General features: G+C 44.4%; 1 protein-coding gene across 1 annotated transcript; it reads left to right on the top strand.

Annotated features, from left to right (window-relative positions):
* The first annotated feature begins 3046 nt into the window (after window positions 1-3046).
* On the top strand, window positions 3047-10952 carry cryz (crystallin, zeta (quinone reductase)). The gene is made up of 8 exons (XM_056293323.1): window positions 3047-3179; window positions 5793-5945; window positions 6218-6381; window positions 6478-6529; window positions 6700-6849; window positions 7991-8092; window positions 8183-8278; window positions 9925-10952. Exons 1-8 carry the CDS (start codon window positions 3072-3074, stop codon window positions 10084-10086), a joined length of 987 nt encoding a protein of 328 aa, XP_056149298.1. The 5' UTR covers window positions 3047-3071; the 3' UTR covers window positions 10087-10952.
* Window positions 10953-24837: the final 13885 nt, after the last annotated feature.

Genomic DNA, 24837 nt, shown 5'->3' with positions numbered 1-24837 from the left:
TGAAGAGGCAGAGTCAAACAAAGCGCCCAATGATACAAAAGGCTCATTAAAACAGTCCAGCATGGGGACTTCCGGTTTGACAAACGGTGGAGTAGGCTACGAACCGGGATAGCTCTGTTGAAATCCTGGCTAAATTTTGTTGAAACGTACTTTCTCACTGCTACTTTGCGTAACCAAAGATGGAGGAACCCAAACAAAAAGCATAACCAACAGGCAAAGCACGATAATGACGAAGTTAACCGTAATGATGAAGAAAAAACTAGCCAAACTCGCACTGTGGAAACTGATGTAACCGAGTTATTTTCTCGCCCGGTGCGGGATTCGATACGGAGTGTACTGCACCACAAGGCGACATCACTAACCGCTCGACTAAAGGGTCAGACCCCTTAGCCGCTCGACCAGTGGGTGTTATTAGTAGTTTACACTGGCAACTCGCCGCTAACCTTCGTGGGCATGGAGAAGCTGCTGAAGGCCATGGGAGACCGTATTCGAGGGGCAGCCGGGGAAGCGAACCCGGGGCGACTAGAGGGTCCGACCCGTTAGCCAAGGGCTAGCGAGTCTAGTCATCCGTGGTCGTTACAGTATCATATCCAACCTTAACTGCCCAACTCTCTGCTGATCGGGAAATTATTGACCGACACGACGAGACAACTGTACAAACGGAAACGACGCTCAATGACCAGCAGACAAGACTTACTTCTCTAGAATCCTCCAAGTTGGACGATTTGGAAAACGGATCGAGGCGCTATAACGTTCATATAACGGGCATACCGGAAAAAGTTTAAGGCTCACAACCCATCTCTCTTTTGAAGAATGTCTGAAAGAAGTTTTTGGTGATGGCGCTTTTCTCACCCCTTTCGTTGTGAACCGGGCTCACAGAGTACCCACTCTGCGAAGGAGACGGAACGACCCCCCACGTCCATCCATCCCACCGATCCACCACTTCATGACGAGGGAGGCGGGATTAGGGGAGTCGTTTTGTGGAAGGTGACTACACTTTGCTGTTTCCTATTTTTTGCATGATTTCTTTTTGGCAGGTTATGTTTGTATATAGCCGTTAAAACAATGTAGTTATAATTTTAAATTCACAACGCCTACCCACTTTCATCACAGCCCCCCCCCTCGTGAAGACAGCGTTGCCAATGTAACCGGTTATTTTCTTACCGGTGCGGGATTCGTTACGAGGTGTACTGCACCACAAGGCGACATCACTAACCGCTCGGCTAAGGGGTCAGACTCGTTAGCTAGGGGCTAACGTGTCTTATTAGTAGTTTACACCAATAGTTGCTGCTTCATTGAGTCCAGCCATAGTCGGATTTGACGAGACCGGGGCGCGAACCCCGGTCCTCAGTGGGCAACTGCATCGATACAAAGCCGATGCTTAAACCGCTACACCACATTTTAATGTGCAAGTTAACGTTCTGTTGGATTATGAAACTTTTTTTTCTGTCTGCACTATTTAGTACCACTAATTTACGACGTTGAAGGCAGTTGAAAGGTTAACTAAAACTACTTATTTTATTTTTTTCTCTCTCGCTACTTTCATTTTGCTGATATCCCACTGTATTCGCTTCCATTCGGTCGTTAATGGGAAAGTAGATACATTTGTCACTTTTTTTCCACATAAGTAAATTTTGTAAAACGGAGTTCAAGCGTAAATTAAATGCTTTACCATGGCGGTTAGGAGTATTACGAGGCCGGCAGAGGTAATTAACCCCTGCCTCCTTACCATCCCTCAACCTTCGTTCTCAACTTCCTGCGGTTTTCCCCCTTTCATCTCTGCTGCTCCCACATTTCCTTCATCTTCAGTGATCAAGTACCAAAGCCCTTGGCGTGGTTTGCTTGTCGCTCATTTGTACTATTCAAACCAGATTAATAACACATGACAGTGACCCCCTAATTACATTCACAACCGACCAATCCACTTTGTCTCTCTAAATACTAAAGGGATAAATAATTGGATAACAAGACAAAAGTATGTCCCACTTACAACACTTGCATGCGGATGTAGCCTTGCTGCAAGAAACTCATCTTGTAAATAACCATGCCGTTTACCTTAAAAGAGGATGGCTGGTCAAGTATTTCACTCACCATTCAATGCTAAAGCCAGAGGAACAGCAATCCAATCATAAAGATATCCCATTCAAGTGAAGGAGGTAATTAGCGATCCACATGGGTGATTTGTTATTGTGTCTGGGCAACTGTTCACCAGTCTTGTTATTTTGGTCGATGTTTATGCCCCAAACAGTGACGATCATAACTTCTTCAACAAGCTATTCTTTATTATACCTGGGCATAATGATTTATAATTTGATAGTTGGGCGTGACTTTCACTGTGTTCTCAACTCCATTTTGGATAGATCGTCAAACAGAGCTCAGCCTCTCTCTAAGTCTGCTAAGGTTATCAATGATTAAGTTCCCCGACAAAAAAAAGTTTTTTTTCTTTCTTTTCCATCATATATATACTCACATTGACTACTTTCTTCTCGATGTAAGCTTCTGCTCATATCAAATTATTATTTCAGATCATGGTGCCATTTCATGTTGTTTAGTTCTACCTAGCTGCCTCAGGCCCTCTCGTCGCTGGACCAGCTCCAGTTCGTCTTTCCGTTGCCTTGGTCAGGGGCACAGGCAGGAGTATTGCATGTCCTAGCAGTAGTTACGGGAACTATAGGGAGGCTCCATGTTCCGCCATTGCGGTAAAAAAAAAAGAAAAAGGTCCAGCGGAGAGAACGGAGATGGCGTGACTCTGCATGACAAATATAATGAAGGAAGGTAAGGCTGCAACAAAGGATGAGAGAGAGCGGACGAGGATGGGATTTGGAAGGGATATTAGGAACAAATTGAGCTAAGGTGTGGGGAAACACAGAGGGGGTAATAGATTATTTAAAAAAAAATAAATACTGGATATTTTTTTTTACTCATGCAAACTAGACCCTGTTCTATATACTCCGGTACGGTAGGTGGCGCTATGCACTTCACAGTCGGTATCGCAATCTGCCAAAAAACGCAAGCAAAGAAGAACAAGACCATTTGCGCATGGCTCTGTGTTTGTGCGCAGTTTGACAGAAATGGCGAGCCACAAGTTCATGAGAGCTGTAAGAGTCAGTGAGTTTGGAGCGCCGTCAGTCCTCAAACTGTGTTCAGATGTTCCGGTGCCACAGACGGGACACAGAGAGGTGAGAAAAGAGGCTGAACGGGTTTCAGTTTGACACTTCAGATAAACACGCAACGTGTTGGTTGACAGTTTACCAGGTATGGTTTCAGCACACGGCGCCAATAAAGGCATCAGTTGGTACAAACAAGGCACTCGCATCTGGTTGCTAAGTATCATAACCTATACAGAAAGTGAAATAAATAACAAATTATACACGTAAAGCCATATCTTCTATTTAATACAGTTAAATTCGAATAAAACTTCAGATTATTTTGGGTAACGCAATGTTAAGGTTATAACGATTCTTTGAATTTTCACTTTCATTTTGACATAATGTTACGTAAGTAGGCTAAATAGGAATGACAGGAAAATACGGAAATCTTTACCAAGAAATGACGGAGGTGTCCCCCCCCCCCCATATATGATCCGTTTTAAATGAACCGAACTCAGCCTTCTTTAAGTGGGCCAAAACAAGCCATAACGGTATAGTAGGTATCAACAGTATTTTTTCTAAGAGATACACTGATGAGCCAAAACATTATGACCACTTGCTTATGCTGTTGGTCCTTGGTGCTTGGACTCTACAAGACCCCTGAAGGTGTCCTGTGGTATCTGGCACTAAAACATTAGCAGCAGATCCTTCAAATCCTATAAGTTGTGAAGTGGAGCCGCCTTGGATCAGACTTGTGGGTACAGCACGTCCCACATATGCTCAATCAGATGGGGAATCTGGAGAATTTGGAGGCCAGGACAACACTTTGAACACTTCATCATGTTGCTCAAAACCATTCCTTAACAATGTGTGAAGTGTGGCAGGGGTCATTATTCTGCTGAAAGAGGTCATTGCCATCAGGGAATACCACTGTCTTGAAGGGGTGTATCTGGTCTGCAACAATGTTTAGGTAGGTGGCATATATCAAATTGACTTCCACACGAATGGCTGGACCCAAGCTTTCCCAGCAGAACATTACCCAGAGCATCACACTCCCTCCACCGGCTTGTCGTCTTCCCACAGTGCATTCTGGTGCCATTACTTCCCCAGGTAAATGGTGCGTACATACGTGCACGGTCATCCGTGTGATCTAAAAGAAAACTGGACTCATCGGACCAGGCGACCTTCTACTGCTCTAAGGTCCAGGTCCAATGCTTGCGTGCCCATTATAGGTGTTTTCAACAGTGGACTGGGGTCATAACGGGCACTCGGACCAGTCTGTGGCTACTCAGTCCCATACGTAGCAGGGTGCAATGCACTGTGTTGTAACACATTCCTCCCGTAACCATCATTAAAATGTTCTGTAACTTGTGCCACAGTAGACCTTCTCTCGGTTCGGATGAGACAGGAGCACCTTTGTTGCCCTCGTGCATTGATGAGCCTTGATGAACCCAACACCCTGTCACCGGTTTATGGTTTGTCCCTCATTGAACCACTGTTGGTAGGTACTCCCCAGTGCTGGCTGGGAGCACCCCACAAGCCTTGCCGTTTCAGAGATGCTCTGACCCAGTCATCTGGAAGTAACAATTTGGCCCTTGTCAAAGTTGCTCAGGTCTTTACTCATGCCCATTTCCCCTGCATCCAACACGTTGACTACCAGAACTGATTGTTCACTTACCATCTAATGTACCCAGACCTTGACATGTGCCCTTGTTTGGAGATGATCAACACTTTACGGTTCACTTGGAGTGGTCATAATGTTTTGGCTCATCAGTGTATATTAAGACTTGATTTATGAAGAAACAAAGAATTCCCAACATCAACAACACATTAATTTACAAACCATGTCTACTAAATATATTTCTGATGAAATGATACATTATGATTTTGTGAAGCACTTTGTAACCATGTGTTTGAAAAGTGCTATGTAAATAAACTTTAACTTGCCTACTTACTTACTTACTTAATCATGAGAAGCTGAAACGGGCCAAGTATGAAAACATCCAGAAAGTTTTATATCTGAAAAAATATTGTGATTAAGGTGGCACAGTGGCACAGTAGTTAGCACGGTTGCCTCACAGCAAGAAGGTCCCGGGTTCAAACCCCGGGGTTGTCCAACCTTGGGGGTCGTCCTCTGTGTGGAGTTTGCGTGTTCTCCCCGTGTCAGTGTGGATTTCCTCCGGGTGCTCCGGTTTCCTCCCACAGTCCAAAGACCTGTAGGTCAGGTAAATCGGCCATACTAAATTGTCCCTAAGTGTGAATGTGTCGGCCCTGTGATGGAACGGCAGCTTCCACGACTCTAATGAGGATAAGCGGCTTGGATAATGAATGGATGGATGGATGTTGTGATTAAGAAATCAGTCCTGCGATATAAAATCTTTAATGAGCCTTTATCCCTTCATGACATTTTTTCTTTATAGGAAACAGAGAACAGCAGTCATTTTAGAGTTACTTACTGTTGGATAGGTAGAAATGTAGATAGATATAATAAATAAGTGCATAGACATGTAAGTCAAAATCATATTGAAACTATATTATTTTAGACCTGCCCTTTCAAAGACCTGCACAGAGATCGGTTTTAATATGTTTGCATCGGCTCTGGTGTAGAACTATGTCAAATGTCTTTAATTTATGCACAGCCCAATAATTACTCTTTGACAAGTAGCAGTCAACCATGTATGTGTATAATTTGTCTTGATATAGGTATTGATCCGCGTCCATGCATGTGGGGTGAACCCTGTGGAAACGTACATCCGAGCTGGGAGCTATGCCCGCAGGCCTACCTTACCGTACACACCTGGCACTGATGTAGCTGGGGATGTGGTGGGTGTAGGAGAGGGAGTCACTGCGTGGAAGGTATGATTAGAGGAGACTGTGTGGGTTAGGACTATCTAAAGCTATAATGTGATGTATTCTATGTATGTCTTGAGTAGTCCTACCCTGTCTTACATGCCTAAATGGGAGCTTTCCCCACACTGACAGTGGTGTTGAGTGATATTTATAATAATCTGATTGAATTCCTCAGTTGTTTTCGCTCGAAATTTTTGGGGTGAGGCCATGATTAGATTCTTTGTGTATATGCATGTGTATATAATGTATATTAGTAATATGAATTTTGTGTGTTTCAGATAGGCGATCGTGTATTCACCACATCTACAGAATCAGGAGGCTATGCAGAATACACCGTAGCAAAAGACGACTCTGTCCACAGACTGCCTGATGGTCTAGACTACAAGCAGGGAGCCGCCATCGGGATCCCCTACTTCACCGCCTACAGAGCGCTGTTTGATAAGTAAGATAACAGGAACTGAAATGGTGTCGAAGAAGGCATAACCTTAGACAAGAGCGCTCCCTGCGATGTGCTTATCTGTCGTGTTCTGCATTGCAGAGCTCATGCCAAAGCTGGAGAGACTGTTCTCATCCATGGAGCAAGTGGAGGGGTGAGACCATTCTCGCTCTCTCTCTCTCTCTCTCTCTCTCTCTCTCTCTCTCTCTCTCTCTCTCTCTCTCTCTCTCTCTCTCTCTCTGAAGTAATTGAAAACAGTGCAAATCAAAAATTCAAGACTTCTGTTGTGTGTGTGTGTGTGTACGCACGTGTGTGTTCACATAGGTTGGCTTGGCTGCCTGTCAGTTAGCCCGCTTCCTGGGTTTGACAGTTCTTGGAACGGCCGGGACACAGGAAGGAATGGAGCTGGTACTGAAGAACGGTGCTCACAAGGTCTTTAACCATAGAGAGAAGGACTACACGGACAAAATCATGGTGTGAATACACAAACACCTTGTATGTATGTATGTGTATGTATTTCATATAGGAACAGTGGGTAGGTTAGTTTGCTGTCATATGTTGTGAGAATTACAAAGTTTTTGATTTTTGTTCCTGATGTGTGTGGATTTCAACTTTATGTACACATAAATATATTAATGTGAACAATGTGCTAGAAAATTGGCAGATGTGTAGAGGTTTGACAGTCACTGTACATATACAGTATAGACAAGCAAGTACAAGTATAGTACACGAATACAGCTCAGCTCTATGGACACTTTGCTGTGGTACATAGTTATTTTTCTGTTGTGCTTGTCGCGGTATAAATTATACAGAACGGGGATAGTTTGCTAAGTTTGCAGCAGTTTGTGCGAAACCTCATAGTTTGGTTGCATATTTTGCTTGTATTCCACATTTATATGTAGATTCATTCAAATCCATACCCAGAGGTTGTGCCCGTGTTACTAATGGACATTTTTTTTTAGACCGAAGGGCTTTGCACTGCAAGTCTGAATTATTCATCAGAACATTTCGCCTGTTAAAAATTAAATAGAACCTCACATTTTTGTCCAATTATGTTTACACTCCACCTCCGAAAACCAGTTTGTTTTCTGTGGGTTTTTTATTTATTTATTTATTTTTAGCATCCATCAATAGCCTTTCGGAGGTTTTTGAAAGAGTTGTTGTACCACAATGAAGGATTTAGGAAAAAAATATGAATTATTCAGATTTGGTGTGCAAAGGCTTATACAACACAGAACACAGATACATGCCGAATTTTCCATTTAGCCACAGATCATTATAGTTTACCTTTTTCCATTGCAATACACACACACACACACACACACACACACACACACACACACACACACACACACACACACAAACACACGTATGTACACACACGCCCTCACACACGTTAGTCGGGGCCATGTAAAAGTCTTATTTTTTTACTTTAAGTTGATGACCCAGACATAACCTGTTTGAATCCAGAAAAGTGTCTTTTCTGTTGGTTGATTGGTTAGTTGTTGTTTTTTCTGTGGTCTAGAAACCATTTTTAGGGAGGTGTGTGTGTGTGTGTGTGTGTGTGTGTGTGTGTGTGTGTGTGTGTGTGTGTGTGTGTGTGTGTGTTTTCTAGGAAGCCACAGAGGGTCGAGGCGTCCACGTGATTGTAGAGATGCTGTCAAATGTCAACCTCAGCAAGGACCTGCAGATGTTGGCCTATGGAGGGCGAGTTACCGTCAGTAGGACTTCTCTGTCTCTGTCTGACACTCGTCTTACCCACCTGTTTGTCTGTCTGTAGGTCTTACTCCAGGCTTTGTTTCCACAGATAGTGGGCAGTAGAGGCTCAACAGAGATCAACCCCAGAGACATCATGGTGAAAGAGAGCAGTGTCATTGGAGTGGCGGTTTTCTTTGCTACACCGGTAAAAGGCGGAGACACACAGACACTGTAAACACTACTGTTTGACTGTATGTACCCATAAATAAGCCTTGTGTATCTCCCAATAGTGAGCTAAACTTGTTTTGTCAAGTCTAAAAACACCCTGATGAGATAGCTAGAATACCTGACACAACAGGTGATGGCTTGGGCGACTGGATGAATATATCGGTTATCGTGAAGTAAGCTTATTGGACGGTTTGGAGACAAAGCAAGAGAGGCAAGATTGAGATGGCTTGGACATGTGTGGAGGAGAGATGCTGGGTATATTGGGAGAAGGATGCTGAATATGGAGCTGCCAGGGAAGAGAAAAAGAGGAAGGCCAAAGAGGAGGTTTATGGGTGTGGTGAGGGAGGACATGCAGGTGGCTGGTGTGACAGGAAGATGCAGAGGACAGGAAGAAATGGAAACGGATGATCCGCTGTGGCGACCCCTAACGGGAGCAGCCGGAAGTAGTAGTAGTAGTAGTAGTAGTAGTAGTAGTGCAGTAAGCTTATTACACCATTATGTGCCCACTGCCTAAGTCACATGTCTAGACCAGACGGTTTAAGCTCTGAATCGTATGCCACCCATTTCAGTATTCTTGCATGCTTCACAAGGTGAAACCTTTTCATAAGTCTTAAACCAAACCCTAATGGCTACCTTGGTCCATTGGTTTGGTTTATCCAGATAAGAATCCCAGTGTTGGTAATTGCCTAAATAGACTGTGCCGGTAATTCGAATTGCATTAACTCCAAATCTTCCCATTTGGCTGAGTAGTCTGGATTGCACCAGTATACCAATGGTCTTAGCCAGGCAGCAGTCAAATAATCCTCAATGCATGGAAGGGAGAGTCCGCCTTTATCTTTAGATAATTGTAGGGTCCTGTATTTAATCCGGGGCCTCTTGCTGTTCCACACTAATCTTGAGATCATCCTATTCCATTCACCGAAATCTTTAGGAGGAACCGCAGCAGGAGGTGACTGGAATAGGTACAGAAACTGGAGAAGTAGATTCATTTTTAAGTCACAGATTTTCTCATTAAAAGCTATTTAGAATACGGGCACCTGGGTGGCATGGTGGTCTATTCCGTTGCCTACCAACACAGGGATCGCCAGTTCGAATCCCCGTGTTATCTCCGGCTTGGTCAAGCGTCCCTACAGACACAATTGGCCGTGTCTGCGGATGGGAAGCCAGATGTGGGTATGTTTCCTGGTCACTGCACTAGCGCCACCTCTGGTCGGTCAGGATGCCTGTTCCGGGGGGAAGGGGGAACTAGGGGGAATAGTGTGATCCTCCTATGCGCTACATCCCCCTGGTGAAACTCCTCACCAGGTCAGGGGAAAAGAAGTGGCTGGCGACTCCACATGTATTGTGGGAGGCATGTGGTAGTCTGCAGCCCTCCCCAGATCGGCAGAGGGGGTGGAGCAGCAAAAAGGATGGCTCGGAAGAGTGGGGTAATTGGCCAAGTGCAATTGGGAGAAAAACGGGGAACGCCCCCCCCAAAAAAAGAAGTAAATAAAAGAAGCTGCATGTGTGAATGGTGGAAACCGCCGGCGTTGTCAGAAAAAAAATCCTTCCACCAATGTTATGGAATGTCTATTTGAAAGTGGCGTAACTCTCCATCTCTCTCTTTCTGTCTCCCTCCACCAGGAGGAGAAGAGCAGCTGCGCGGCCTTGCTTTCCACAGGGATGGGAGACGGTTGGCTGTGTCCGGTGGTGGGTCGCCAGTATCCGCTAAACATGGCTGCCCAGGCCCACCATGACATCATCGAGAGTCCCGGGGCTGCAGGGAAGATGGTGCTAACCATGTGAATGTGTGAAGTCGAAGGTCACTAAAGAGGTCAGCAAGTTCATGTAGAAGATTCAAGATCCAAGTTTACTTCATTTGTCCTGAGGGAAATTTGTCTTGGACATAAAGGCTGCCACATAAAAATACATGTAACGGATATAAAGTGCGTAGAACAGAAGTGCAGAGGAAGCAACACGTGTTTTCTCCAGTTGTGGGTCATTGGCCAAAATAGGTCACATGCCGGCCTGTTTCTGATGGTCTCCATAAGAATATACGTTTTGTTGTACCTGAGACCCAACTGTGAGAATGACTTGACTCAGTTTAGAGACACCTGAACTACAGTGTGTGTGTGTGTGTGTGTGTGTGTGTGTGTGTGTGTGTGTGTGTGTGTGTGTGTGTGTGTGTGTGTGCACGCGCTTTTATTCCATTGTAACATGCAACACACTTGTATTAGAAAGATTTGAGATAATAAAGAATGTTAAATGGAAACATTTATATAACCTTTGATTCAACTGTTACCTAACAAACGGTGTAAAAATACGCTTTGGATCATTTTCTTAATGAGAATATTGTATTATGAATGTGTGGATTTTTTTTTTCTACTTTATTTTTAATTTTCTGCTTTGACTAATTCTGCAACCCAACCAAAGCTTAATATCTTGAATAATCTTTAACTAATTTAGGACCGAGTGGAGAAGTGAAGTATATATAGAGCTGCTGAATCATCATGAATTCATTTTCTACTTCCTGTGATTATGAACAGTCAGCTTCCCACTGTCGCTTTGGCAGAGCTACTTTCCTCTGTCACCGGGTCTGTTGACACATTACAGTACGGTTCATGAGATGTCAGAGAATAACTCCTTTATTTTGGAGGCCCCTGAAAATAAAATGGAAGAAAATTGAAATCTGTTAGTTTTTTTTTTCTTCTGTTCCCCCCCCCCCTTTCTCCCCAATTGTGTCCGGCCAATTACCCCACTCTTCCGAGCCGTCCTGGTCGCTGCTCCACCCCCTCTGCCGACTGCCACATGCTTCCAATACATGTGGAGTCGCCAGCCGCTTCTTTTCACCTGACAGTAAGGAGTTTCACCAGGGGGACGTAGTGTGTGGGAGGATCACGCTATTCCCCCAGTCCCCCCCTCCCCCCCAAACAGGAGCCCCGACCGACCAGAGGAGGCGCTAGTGCAACGACCAGGACACATACCCACATCTGGTTTCCCACCTGCAGACACAACCAATTGTGTCTGTAGGGACGCCCGACCAAGCCGGAGGCAACACGAGGATTCGAACCGCCGATCCCCGTGTTGGTAGGCAGCAGAATAGACCGCTACGCTACCCCAGACGCCCATATGTGAAACTTTTAAGGCCAACTCATTCGACTTAGGGGGCACATGGTGCTGAATAGCAGCAAACATGACAACGCTCCTGTTGGCTAACACGTCACCAAGCTAAGGAGCTACCCAGAGTCAAATTCCTTCCTCGGTCAATTAACGTGAATTAGCATTATGTAGGATTTTTTATTTTTTTTTTGTAATCTTAACAGAATCGTGTGTTGTTGATCAGACCTGTGCAGGACACCGAATGAGTCATAAAAGACACCTGTGCCTCTCAGGTGACAGCTGGCTTTACTGAGCATGCTCCAGGGAGAGCCCGAGTAATCTAACCTGGACACCACACACACACACACACACACACACACTCGGTTCAGTTCATGCTACGGTGTTGTGATGACTTGGCAACAACGGGAGCATCTTTCAAGCCGTTCTCTGGAAGTGACTCATCCAGAGTTCGTTTTATTCATCCCTGTGGATTAAAATCATATCGGAGTTTCTCATTTCACCTGCAGGCAAGCTCTGCTGGAATATGGACAACCGGTAAGATGAGTTTTATTCTGACGTAAGCGATCAGAATAATCACCAGCTGTGTTGTTGACCAGTTTAGGTAGAGGATGTGCCACAGGACAATGAATTAACAATAAAAAGATACTCGTAGCTTCATCTGAATGTCCATTTGCAATTTAACCAGCGATGTTCCAGCTGAAACGGGTCACTGCCAGGTCATTATACAGGCTGCTGAATGAATGGAGCATATTGCTTTAGTGCAAGGATATGGCTCCCTGTGTTAGCTAAACTGAGCTAGTTATAACGCCGATCAACAGCAGCCAGGTTAGAGACCTGAGTGTAGTCGTGCTGTCTGTTGATGACAAAAAAATGAGCAAGTTATTTTCGATAAGTGATGATGGAAGGAAGAAGGAAGATTGAAAAAAAATACTGTAGTTTTTTAACAGGCTAGTGTAATACTTAAAATATTATTGGAACCATAAACCATATATATAAAACGATGGTGGGTTAACTAAATTGTTGGGGTATCGTTCGCTATCCCCTCATCCGAGTCCGTTAATGTGAAGAAAAGACAGTCGAGACGTTTCTGGAGATAATTCCGCAGTTTATTATTTTGACAGATATCTGGAGACACAAACAGCCAATCCTCCCTATGTGTCTGTCTTTCTTTGTGTGTGAGCTTCTTTATGTGCTAAACCTCCCTTGTTCATTCGTCACACATGGCCTTGAGCTTTCTTACCGACTTGTTTTACTGCTCTACAATATCCCTTCCGTCTGCATAACCTCCCCTCTCTGTTAGCTATCCCCCGTTTGGGTAGGGAGGGTTCATCCTGTGTTGACATGTCGTGTCTACCTCAAGGGTCTCTCTGTTCCAGACTTCTTACCTCCTCTCGCTGGCCTTGGCTACACAAGCATTACTATCTACATGTAGCGAGTATATAATTCACATAATGACATTTAGTTAACCCACCATCGTTTGATATATATGGTTTATGGTTCCAATAATATTTTAAGTATTACACTAGGAATACGACTAATTCTCTGCATCGTGGTATTACAAAGGATTGCGTTTCAATTTGGCCTGTGGTCTCAAGTTGTCACTTTACAACAGAACTGTGTCATGATGTATCTTGTTGATATGGCAGGAAGCAGAGAAAGTTGAGCTGTCTTGCCATGGCGATAATGTTCCAGCTGTGGCGGTCCAGCGTGGCAGAATGAGTTTTAAAAGAGACGTTCCTCTCCAGCCGTTACCCATGACGTGTCGTCCATGAAGACGGCACACCGGAGGAAAATCCATTAGGGGAAGAGCCCGCACAGAAACATGACACTTTTGTCACAATGTCAGACAGTCATCCATCCATTCTGGATCTTTTGGGGACACCTCCAGCAACTGCACCTGATGGTACCACACACACACACACACACACACACACACACACACACACACACACACACTCACACCTTTGTGAGGGCTGCTCATTAACAACATTTATTCCCTAGCCCTTAACCGTATCCATCAGAACTATAACCTTAATCCTCACCCTAACATTAAACTAATCCTAATTCTAACGCCAAACCCAAATCCTAACTCTAAAACTGACCCTTAAAGAAGTGAGGATCAGTCAAAATGTCCTTACCCTGATGGGTAAAAAGTTAAATTGGTACTCACAAAGATAGAGGTACAAGGACACACATACACTTGTACTTCTATCTTTGTGGGGGCCCCTCATGACTACATTCATTGCTCAACCCTAACCTTATCCATCAGAACCACATGGCTGACCTTAACCCTTACCCTAACATTACCTAATCCTAATCCTAATCCTAACCCTAACCTTAAACCCAAATCCTAAACCTAAAATGATCCCTTAAAGAAGTGAGGATTGGTCAGAATGTCCTCACGCTGATGGTTAAAAACTCAAAGTGGTCCTCACAAAGATAGAAGTACAAGAACACACACACATTAACACACTGAACATAGGTTGTTGCCATCATATGTGATGTAGTTTACAGACACGACAACACACTCGGTAAATTTGAGGCCCGCCAGTGTAATTGGCAGTGGTTATACCGTGTGGGCTTTCAGGAACGTGGACAGCGTGCTGAGTGGGGATGAGCATAGGCTAACCGTGATGGATGTGGATGTGAACAGGCGCTGGCGATTGTGGTGAAGATGGTACGAACGGTAGTGTGTCTGGCGAGAGCCCCCTTTTGGAAGAGATGCGGCACCCCACTGTCGGTGCTTTAACGCAACATGACTGGTGAGGAGGGAGGGCGTCACGACCCATTTTAACATAACACACATCATCATCATCATCATCATCATCATCATCATCATCATAATAATAATAATAGAGCTATGTGACCAGTTACCGTCCTATTTACTGATGTGGACTGTGTATAATGGTGTCTAGAACAATCTATAGCTATATGCTTTCTGTAAATGTTCAATCAGTGTTTTATCATGATCTACATGCATTGTCCATATTAGGGGATGGGGGCGTCAGGGTGGTATGGCGGTCTATTCCATCGCCTACCAACACGGGGATCGCCGGTTCGAATCCCCGTGTTACCTCCGGCTCAGTCGGGCGTCCCTACAGACACAATTGGCCGTGTCTGTGGGTGGGAAGCCGGATGTGGGTATGTGTCCTGGTCGCTGCACTAGCGCCTCCTCTGGTCGGTCGGGGCGCCTGGTCGGGGGGGAAGGGAACTGGGGGGAATAGCGTGATCCTCCCACGCGCTACGTCCCGCTGGCGAAACTCCCGACTGTAAGGGGAAAAGAAGCGGCTGGCGACTCCACATGTATTGGAGGAGGCATGTGGTAATCTGCAGCCCTCCCCGGATCGGCAGAGGGGGTGGAGCAGAGACCGGGACAGCTCGTACTCGGCCAATTACCCCACTCCTCCGAGCTGAGTGGGGTAATTGGCCAAGTGCAATTAGGGAGAAAAGGGGGGTAAAAATAATCTTACTTAATATGTTAACAGATCCCTAGCTGATTTCCTAATTTAAGCCCCTGACATCTCGTTGAGCGTTATTCCAGGTATACACTGCAGTATGATTTCACCCCCAGGTGTTTTGCTGATGTTGCTGCTGTCAATCATTGGAGCCCAGCGTTTGTCCCGCCCTCCACCCTGCCCTTCTTCCTGTGTGGTGTGCTCTGAGGATGCTGTGATCTGTCACAGGTTGACTCACATTATTGGTAACTCAGACACATACACACACACACACACACACGCACAAAACAAGTGTAAAAGAGACCTTTGCTCTTAGTGTCGCCATGTGTAAGTAAACTCCCTTGTATTGATTCGGATTAGTACGCTTATGGGTCTTTTAACTCACATCTGTTTGTGTTGATCCACACCCATGTGTGCGTGTGCTTTCTTGCACTTGTGAACCGATTGTGTGATTGTCTCTGTATGCATGTGCTTGCATATTTTCAGTGTGTGTGTTGTCTTCCCAGATGCCCCTGATTCAACCCAGGCTCTGTTCTTAACAGAGGGCTCAATCACCACAGTCCAGCCTTCCTCTCTGTCTGACCTCAGCAACATCACACTGATAGGCAAGTGTGTGTGTGTGTGTGTGTGTGTGTGTGTGTGTGTGTGTGTGTGTGTGTGTGTGTGTGTGTGTGTGTGTGTGTGTGTGTGTGTGTGTGTGTGTGTGTGTGTGTACACACCCAGCTCTTTGACCTTAACGTTATTCTTCCAAGTGAGCACTACACACACCAAAATACATGTTCTGTTCTGATGACAAGATTCGGGTGGCTGTTTGGCCTGTGAGTGTCTGATAACTAAATGAACCTGGAAAGCTTAAATTGGTTCTGATGGACTGATAATTGTCCCTTAGGCACAATCAAAATATGTTTTTCTACTTTGTTTTTTCTTCCACCTATCCGCCCACCACTCTGTGCCATCTTCAGGTCTGAGTCACAATCTCATCTCAGAGCTGGATAAACACTCCTTCAGAAACCTTTCGTTCCTCCATACGTTACTGTTGGACCACAACCTCCTGACCAGTGAGGCCCTACAGGGACGAGCTCTGACTAAGTTGGCCCACCTAGAGGTCCTGTCCCTCGCGAACAACCACATCAGTATGGTGGGTACAGTTGAAGTATGAAAATAATGTAGTTGATCAAACAGGCCAAAGTTGGTGAACCCTCTGAAGAACTGACTCTTAGGGATCATACTGTTGTCTTATATGATCCTTCTTTTCCTGCCCACCGCTCCCTTCGCAGATAGAGGCCGGCTGGTTTGAAGGCACTCGGGCCTTGCAGACTCTGCAAATGGAGGGAAACCTCCTGACCAGACTGGACTCCAATTCCTTCCCTCTGAATGATTTCACAGATCTGGAGAAACTGGACCTGTCAGATAACCTGATAGAACATCTGGACAGAGACAGGTTGACAAAGATTTGGAGCTAAATAATACTGAGAGTCCTTTCTGCCTAGCTTGTGGCATAAATGACATGCATAATGTGCAGATCTCAGTCCCTCAGGTTGCAAAGAGGGCAATCTGATACATGACAAACAGGAACAAAATCATCTAAACTGGACAGTTTGTTTCTTAAGGATATCAAGAGGCTATTTGCCAGGCATGCATGCAATTTAAAGTGTTTTTTTTACTTTGTCTAGAACCAGTTTCCACAGCACATGCTTTGCACAGCAATAGCATAACTATATTAATATCAATTATGTAATGAGTTATGTTTGATCACTGATCAAAAAAATTTTGACTTTTAGTGTATTTCATATGTTGTTTATATTATTTTGCACAACTCCGTTATACGAGATACTCTATCTTGCATATTGCTGAGCTCAATCAGAATTAAAAGTACGGTCCTGTAAGCCGTTCCAAATGGATGCAGGCAGAACGTGTGATATCACATAAAGGCTTCGACGGTAACGTCTTGTCTTTTTGTCCTAGTTTCCATGGCCTGGTGAGCCTGCGGAGCCTCGACCTCTCCAGAAACCGTCTGAGTTCTGCGCCTGCTGAGGCCTTCTCCTACCTCAGCTTGCTGACCGACCTCAACCTGGACCTCAATACCTGGAACTGCTCCTGTCAGCTCCTGGAGCTGTCTGCCTTTCTATCTCACTACATGCAACAGCCTGATAAGGTAGACATGGGGCCTGTCAGAGCTCGTACGGATGGGCAGGCTGCAAACTGCTGTTGCGAAAAGTCCACTTTTTCTAGTCAGGTCAATGTATACATGGACTTTGACATCGCCTTTAGACTTGCACAAATATTTGCAGAGAGAGAGCCAACATTCCACTATGCATAGAACACCAGCTGTATGTACATATTTATTTGACTTGTTTCTTTCATTTACTTTTTTTTTTGCTTTGGATTTTTTCCCTTTTAATCCCCAATTATACTTGGCCAATTACCCCACTCTTCCAAGCCGTCCTGGTCTCTGCTCCACCCCTTCTGCCAATCTGGGGAGGGCTGCAGACTACCACATGCCTCCTCCGATACACATGGAGTCGCCAGCCACTTCTTTTCACCTGACAGTGAGGAGTTTGGGGGGGATCACGCTATTCCCCCCAGTTCCCCCCCCCCCCCCCCCCCCTGACCAGGCACCCTGACCGACCAGAGGAGGTGCTAGTGCAGCGACCAGGACACATACCCACATCCGGCTTCCCACCCGCAGACACAGCCAATTATGTCTGTAGGGACGCCCAACCAAACCGGAGGTAACACGGGGATTCGAACCACCGATCCCCGTGTTGGTAGGCAGCGGAATAGACCGTCATGCCACCCGGACGCCCCTCATATTACTTTTGATCTCTTTAATTACATGCCACCTTATTTTCATATTTCATATTATTTAAATATGGTAACATGGAAACTTGCTTGGCAAAGTAATCAGTTTCTGATTCTAACTCATAGTCAGTGTCAGTTGACTATCACTATATATTTGATGGGACAAATTTAATATGGATGCCACAGTAAAAGAAAAGAAATCGAAGTTATTCTTTGAGACGAATAAAGAATACATGACACATGACATTGTAGGAAAATTCTTGTCTCCTTTGTACAGAATTAAGTTGTAACTGGGGTGTCCGAGTAGTGTAGCGGTCTATTCCGTTGCCTACCAACACGGGGATCGCCAGTTCGAATCCCCGTGTTACCTCCAGCTTGATCGGGCTTCCCTACAGACACAATTGGCCGTGTCTGCGGGTGGGAAGCCGGATGTGGGTATGTGTCCTGGTCGCTGCACTAGCGCCTCCTCTAGTCACTAACACCTGGTCGGTCCGGGCACCTATTCGGGGGGAGGATGGCACCTATTCGGGGGTGGGGTAGCATGATCCTCCCACGCGTTACATCCCCCTGGTGAAACTCCTCACTGTCAGGTGAAAAGAAGCGGCTGGCGACTCCACATGTATCAGAGGAGGCATGTGATAGTCTGCAACCCTCCCCGGATCGGCAGAGGGGGTGGGGCAGCGACCGGGACGGCTCGGAAGAATGGGGTAATTGGCCGGATACAATTGAGGAGAAAAAAGGGGGAGGGGGGGGGGCCACAAAAAAAAAAGAATTTTAACTGCTGCATTTCAGTTTAAAATTATTTCACTTTGGCTCAATTATAGATGGTAGTTTTGAGTAATATCTCCTGTAGTAAACATACAGTATGGTTATTTGAAATAAGTTATTCGTAATTATCAATGCAGTAATGTTTGAGCAGCATTAGGTGTTTGTTGGTGCTATATTAACCTAGTCTTTCACAAACTCCCAACTATAATTTAGTCCTGTCATCTCTCCCCTCTGGTCTTCCCAGGTCCTCTATAACGGTCGTCGGATGGTGTGTTTGAGCGCTGACAATCCTTCTGTAACCACAGTCCTTGAGCTCACCGAGGCTAACTGCATCCCATCTAATCAGAACATCACTTTGCAGATAGAGATGGCCCAAAGTGTCACACCTCAACTCTACGCACGAGACCTGGCTATCACTGCTGTAGTCTGCTTTGCTGGTGAGAACAGGATGGAGGGAAACAACAATAGAAGAGAATCTACTGAATTTTGTCGTCCCTGAAATGTTATCACAGTAGATGTGCAGCCACAGCTTACCAACTTACTTTGCTGGTAAGCTGATAATATCTATATCTATATCTATATATATACATATATATAGATTTATATATATAAAGCAAGAGTGTATGTTTGTATGTTCGCTTAAAACTCCAGAAATACTTATTGTAGAACAAAAAGAAAGGTATCTTTAGAATCAGCACTTTCCAATGATTGCACAGTTCAAGAAATATTTAAAAAACCAAGTAAAAATTTTGATTTATTTGCGAAAGAGACATTCCAACGATCCTTTGTGGAGACTTCCGGCAAATCCTTCCAGTGGTCAAGGGAGGCACTACACCTAACATTGTCAATGCTAGCCTGAAGGCACGCAACGTGGTTTACCCTGAGGCACTTGCACACTGAACGATTAATACACACATTGGCAAAGCAGCTTGATGAATGGATTGAAAATTATGACATTTGATCATTTTCGTTAATAAGATTCGTTTATCTGACATTTGTTTATCACATGTATCATATCATAAATTATCCTATATTTCATCATCAATTATATCATAAAGATCAGATCGTGTTGGTTGTTTTGGTGAGAACATTTTCCCCGGGCAATGCTGGGTACCTCTGCTAGTTTACAACAAACCAATATAATTTCATGAAAAATAAGGCAGAAAATGCTAGCAAAATGTTATTTCCTTATGGCATTACCACAGAAAACCAACATAGACAATAATTGTGTTTTCCCTTGAACCTACAAAATGGTAAGCATGCCAAACACTGCAAAGGTTGTATATATCATCCTCAACTCCCCTATCTCCTCATTAGACAAGCAGAAATAGCATTTTATTTACTCAAACCATCTGTCTCAATGTTCTGCAGGTGGAGTTGGATTGACTCTGTTGGTGGTGGTGCTGATCTACCATCAAGTGTCTCGCAGGAAGAAACTAAAAGGAAGGGACAAGCAGAGCGAGAAAGTTGAGGAAGGGAGCACCATGACGAATCACACGTTCAGAGGCCAAGATGGGAGTGAGAAGAGGAAGGACCTTGCAAATACCAGTTGGCCCTGGGCGGTGGAGGAGGAAACAATACTGAACCACAGTGACCGTTTTAGGTCCGGGATAAGCAAGGGTGGCAGCCATTTACAGTGCCCCAACTGCATCGCTGAGAAGCATAGAGGTGTGGGGCCTCATATGTTCGGACGGGACAGGAGAATGTATGGAGGGATGAAAACAGAAGAGGACCGAGAGACAAGGAGAACAGGAATTATAGAAGAAGGGAGGAGGAGGCCCTTGACCCTTCAACACAGTATCTTGAACAGCAATGCCATTGTCACTGGGCACAAATCACTTCATGACGGTGGCTCTACCTCTTTCTGTCCCACTCACAGAGAAACAGCCACTCAAAACAGCCTGCCAACTCATATGACAAGTAGAGAGATGGACTTCTACAGAAGTGGTATAGATGGTAAGAACAGAACCGGATATGAGATGGTGCACTGTGAGGGCTGCCACAAGACATACGAGTACAGAGCATCTGAACAGACGGACAGACAGGGGAAACATCACAACAGCATGAGAGATGCTTATTTGTTTAACACCTCCGATTCTCAACACAGACTGAGTAACAGGGGTGGGACTGAGAATGACAGCTGTTTCGATGTGGAGAGGAGCGGAAGGTTGAAAAGAGAGATCAGAAACGTCACGTTCGACCTGGAAAGTGTAGGAACACCAGAGGAAAGAAACATTCACAGAGGAAGTGGGGAAGAAGGGATGAAGAGATCTGGAGAGAGGGAAAGAGGTGGAAAGGGAGGGAGGGGTGACAGAAGAAGGGAGGGAGGATCTGGAAGACATAGAGTTAACGTCCAGTCCAGCCGAACGCTAAGGGTTAAAATGAACCTGAACCCTCTGAGAAGAAGCAAAGTCCATCCGAAGAAAAAAGCTGAGCAGGGCCACAAAGATAAAAGCAGCCCCAACAAAGAAAAGAGGAGTAAGGAGCAAAGACGGGATGCAAAAAAGGGAAAAGGAGAGGAAGTGAAGAGAGTATCTAGCGAAAAAAAGAAGAAATCTAAAACTACCAAGACTGAGGCATTACTTAAAAATAAAGAGGATGAGAAAGAGGAAGAGGAAAGACAGAAGAATACAATGTCCTCTCAACAAAAGAAGTCGACCTCCAAAACGGCAAAAGGCTTCAAGGAGAGTTCTGAAGGTGATAAACAGGGCTATGCTCATTTGGGATCCCAACAGTCCCAGCAAACACCTATTGAGGTGACTACCACCCGCCCAACTGACCAATCTGACCCGAACAGAGGTGCTGATGACTCTGGTGTTGGACAGCAGGCAGGGAATCCCATCAGTGGACAGGCGTCAAGTGTTCATGGTCTTAATATTTCATACCATGCAAACAACTTAGCTCTACAGAGTAGCCAACTGTATTCACAGTCTCCCTTCCCCCTCTCTGACAGGACTCATCCCACCAACCTCTCCTTGCAAGGGACAGCTGGCTCACAGCTAACTGGTAGCCTCCTCTCTCTCCATGGAGGGACTGCGCTCAGTAACATGCCCCAAACAGCTAAAACAATGTTCCCCAGTAATACAAGTATTGCCATTGCCCCTAATGCAGCATATGGTGGACTTGGCATTTTGAACCCAAATACAGCTTGTACTGGCAACCTACAGGGTGGATTAGGTCTTAATTCCACTGCTGCCTCTCTCCTAACTAAGACTAAACACAGCAATCCTTTGCTAGGGAATACAGTAAATGCATCATCTGTCTTTACCTCACACTCTGGGGGGTTGACTTCCAATTTAGCGACAAACCCTTTAGCAAACATAGCTGCTGATCCAGCACACATCCAGACCCAGCAGCTTCCAGGCACCATTTCACAAGAATCCAAGCTTAGATCTGATCCATCCCAGGGACCAGAACTTAAAAATCAGGAGGGTGAACAACACCCACCGGCCCCTCAAACTCCAGTGCTCCAAACCACCGACAGCCATTCTGCACCTCTCCAGGCTCAGGGTTCACTTGTTCATCAAGCTCCCAGCTCAACGACTGAGAAAAACCTGACAAATGAAAACACGCTAACACACACTGACACAGGGGCTTTATCAGTATTAACTGGGTCTTTGGGGGGTGAGTTTGTAACCCCTGGGTTGGCATCTATTGTGGTAGCTGGTACTTCTGATGCATCTGCCGGTGCAGTTTCTGGAGCTAACATGAATTTACCAGGTGTGTCTGTGCTAGGTGTCTCTGCATCAGATATGTCCACAGGTGTTGTGCCTGCAGTGCAGGATGTGTCCTCAGTAAGAGTTGTGTCTTTAGCAGAGGGCGGGTCTTCAGAAGTTGGGGCATCAGCAGCTGGGACGTTAGTGCAGCAGGAGTACCTATCAGAAGAGGGAGGCTCCTCCCCAAGGAGGAAACTGAGGCTGGTACTTCCTGAGAAAACCTCAAGCAGACCACCCACTGCTTTGGAGAAGAAAATACGATAAGCATTTAAAATCAAACGCATTATTTTGCGTATAAATGTTCAGATGGTTTCCAAAACATATTTCACAACCAGAAAAATAACGATCCAGTCTAATGAAAATAAATTACCAAAATCAGTCACCAGTCTTGATGTATTTTTCAACAGAAGGTTCCTACACGCGCAAGGGCATCAGCTATGGGGGAGCTAAATTTCCTAGGATTTTCATAAAACAAAATTAGCTTAACCGAAAAGCTAGACTGGCACTTTTACAAATATGACTCAGTGAACCTTAAATTCAACTATGAGCACTTGACTCAAAATTACAATCAAATTTCCTATTAGGCCTATCGCTGGTGTCATCAAAGTGAGATGGTGCAGCAGAATAATTCCATTCATTCTTCATTCATTTATCCTGAGGTCAATTTGCCTTTACTAGTCAGAGACGTTTGTTTTATTATTATTTAAGATGGTCACAGTCATCCATCTCAGAGTGAAAAGGGTGTTTGCATGCACCTATAAGCTGTGGCTGCTAGACAGAGGATCTCAAACCCGTATTTATATACCTTTTTTTCCCCACGGCTCTGTGCACCTGCTGCCACATCACAAATTGTGGTCACTCACTCGTGGATGACCTGAGAGGGACTCTTGTAGGACACACTCACTTCTCGCATCAGATGCACCGTGGGTCTGGACGGTTTTGTGCTTGTTATTTTACCAACACATAAACATAATTCATAGCGAGTTGAAATGAAAATAATCATAGCTTTTTCCACCTCAACGACTAGGGTATTACAAGAATCTAGCAGTACACCAGATACGAAACGAGATTAACAACTATGCGAGTGTAAGTGCATATTATTGTACGCTAGAATAGTCTATGTTGGTTGGTATTGAAATTAATAATAATAATAATAATAATAATATGTCCCTGCTTCTGGACCTCTGTCCTGCATCTTTCTCTGATGTAAATTAGGGTAGTAGTAGTAGTAGTAGTAGTCGTAGTAGTGGGGTTTGCCAGCAGTTACTGCCCAAAAAAATCGAAGGTTAAAAATTTTCAGTGATAATTTTGGGGAAGCTTCCCCTAGCCCCTTAATGGCATCGCCTATGAGAAGGTCTGTTATTGTAAAGTCACTCAAAATGTTAGAGTTGCTGTTGTGAAAATGAGACTAAAGCCCCTTGAAAAGATATCCTCCTGGTTGTCAACGTAATTATACTGTTTCAGAGAATCAGTCTGCTTCTGGTTATAAACTACAGCAATTATATTTTCTGATTTCATTGAGCAATCAATGAATTGACGTCATCACTGTCAGCTGGTCTGTTTTCAAGCGGCTGCCTCGCAACATCATGTTCAGTCTCCTGAGAATTAGCTGTGTTCAGAGGGGGGCGTTAAAACATACAACAAATCATATGACATCTTTAAAGCTGAAAAAGGACACTCCTAACATTAATAGTCCACATTGAAACTTTCCTGAATACATTACAATCATTGGACCAGGTTTTTAAAAGTTATATAGGTTCTTTTTAGACTGACTGGAAGAAGCACTGCAATGAAAATGAGATTCAACTTTAGTCGATTTAAGTGTCAGATTCACAAAAACCTGTAACAAAGATTCTTGACTTATATTTGTATCTGCCTGCTTGTAATAGTTAGTAGTTGTGATGAACTGCTAACATATATTTGAGCCATTTTTATTTTATGTGTTTTTGCTGCTGTGCTGATAAACACAATTTTACAATGAAATGTGATTACTTAAAATAAAGGAATATTTTTATCAAGTATACTTGAAGCGGTTTGTATAAATGGGTTTGTTTAGGGATGCCTAGTAGTTTAATTTAATTATTCGTTGTCACAGATGTTGCCATGATAAATCGATGGATTTTTCTTTTTACTTTGAGATATGTAAAATGAAGTTGTTCTCAGTAAAAATATACCAAATATTTCATATTAGTGGTTGAACCATTTGTAAAAATAACATGATCATGGTTGTCCACGGTCTAGTCTTGCTCCATTAGCTTACATTAGGAAGTTAAGTACTGTGATACAGTGCAACCAGCACGTCAACTACCTGTAATATCAGTTTCAACATTTTTCCATCATAATTAATTGAAAAATAGATTGCTGTGTGCAGTTCAAATAACCTATCAGTGAATTTATACGTCAGATCATATTATACGTTCAAATGGACAACTTAAAAGAGGTGTCTGATCTCACCTCTAAACAAAAAACCATCCCCTGTACACACACACACACACACACACACACACACACACACACACACACACACACACACACACACACACACACACACACAACAAGAACAATGGATGCCCAAAACGAACCAGATGGTAAGCACAGTAGAGGAAGAAGTGGGAAAAGGGCCTCCTACAAGAAAAGGGGCAGAAGAAAAGAAAAACATAGCAGAAGAGAAAAGAACAGCTGGTGAAGGCCAGCTA

Source organism: Lampris incognitus, chromosome 14, assembly GCF_029633865.1.
Source record: "Lampris incognitus isolate fLamInc1 chromosome 14, fLamInc1.hap2, whole genome shotgun sequence".
NCBI classification, from domain to species: Eukaryota; Metazoa; Chordata; class Actinopteri; order Lampriformes; family Lampridae; genus Lampris; species Lampris incognitus.
Note: the sequence above shows the minus strand (reverse complement) of the source record. Positions and strands in the feature narration are given on the sequence as shown.

Bases quoted from the DNA above. Each gene is read 5' to 3' on its own strand.
- cryz (XM_056293323.1), top strand. From the start codon at position 3,072: ATGGCGAGCCACAAGTTCATGAGAGCTGTAAGAGTCAGTGAGTTTGGA. The intron at 3,180-5,792 runs GTGAGAAAAGAG...GTCTTGATATAG, and splicing joins CACAGACGGGACACAGAGAG to GTATTGATCCGCGTCCATGC. The intron at 6,850-7,990 runs GTGTGAATACAC...TGTGTTTTCTAG, and splicing joins ACTACACGGACAAAATCATG to GAAGCCACAGAGGGTCGAGG.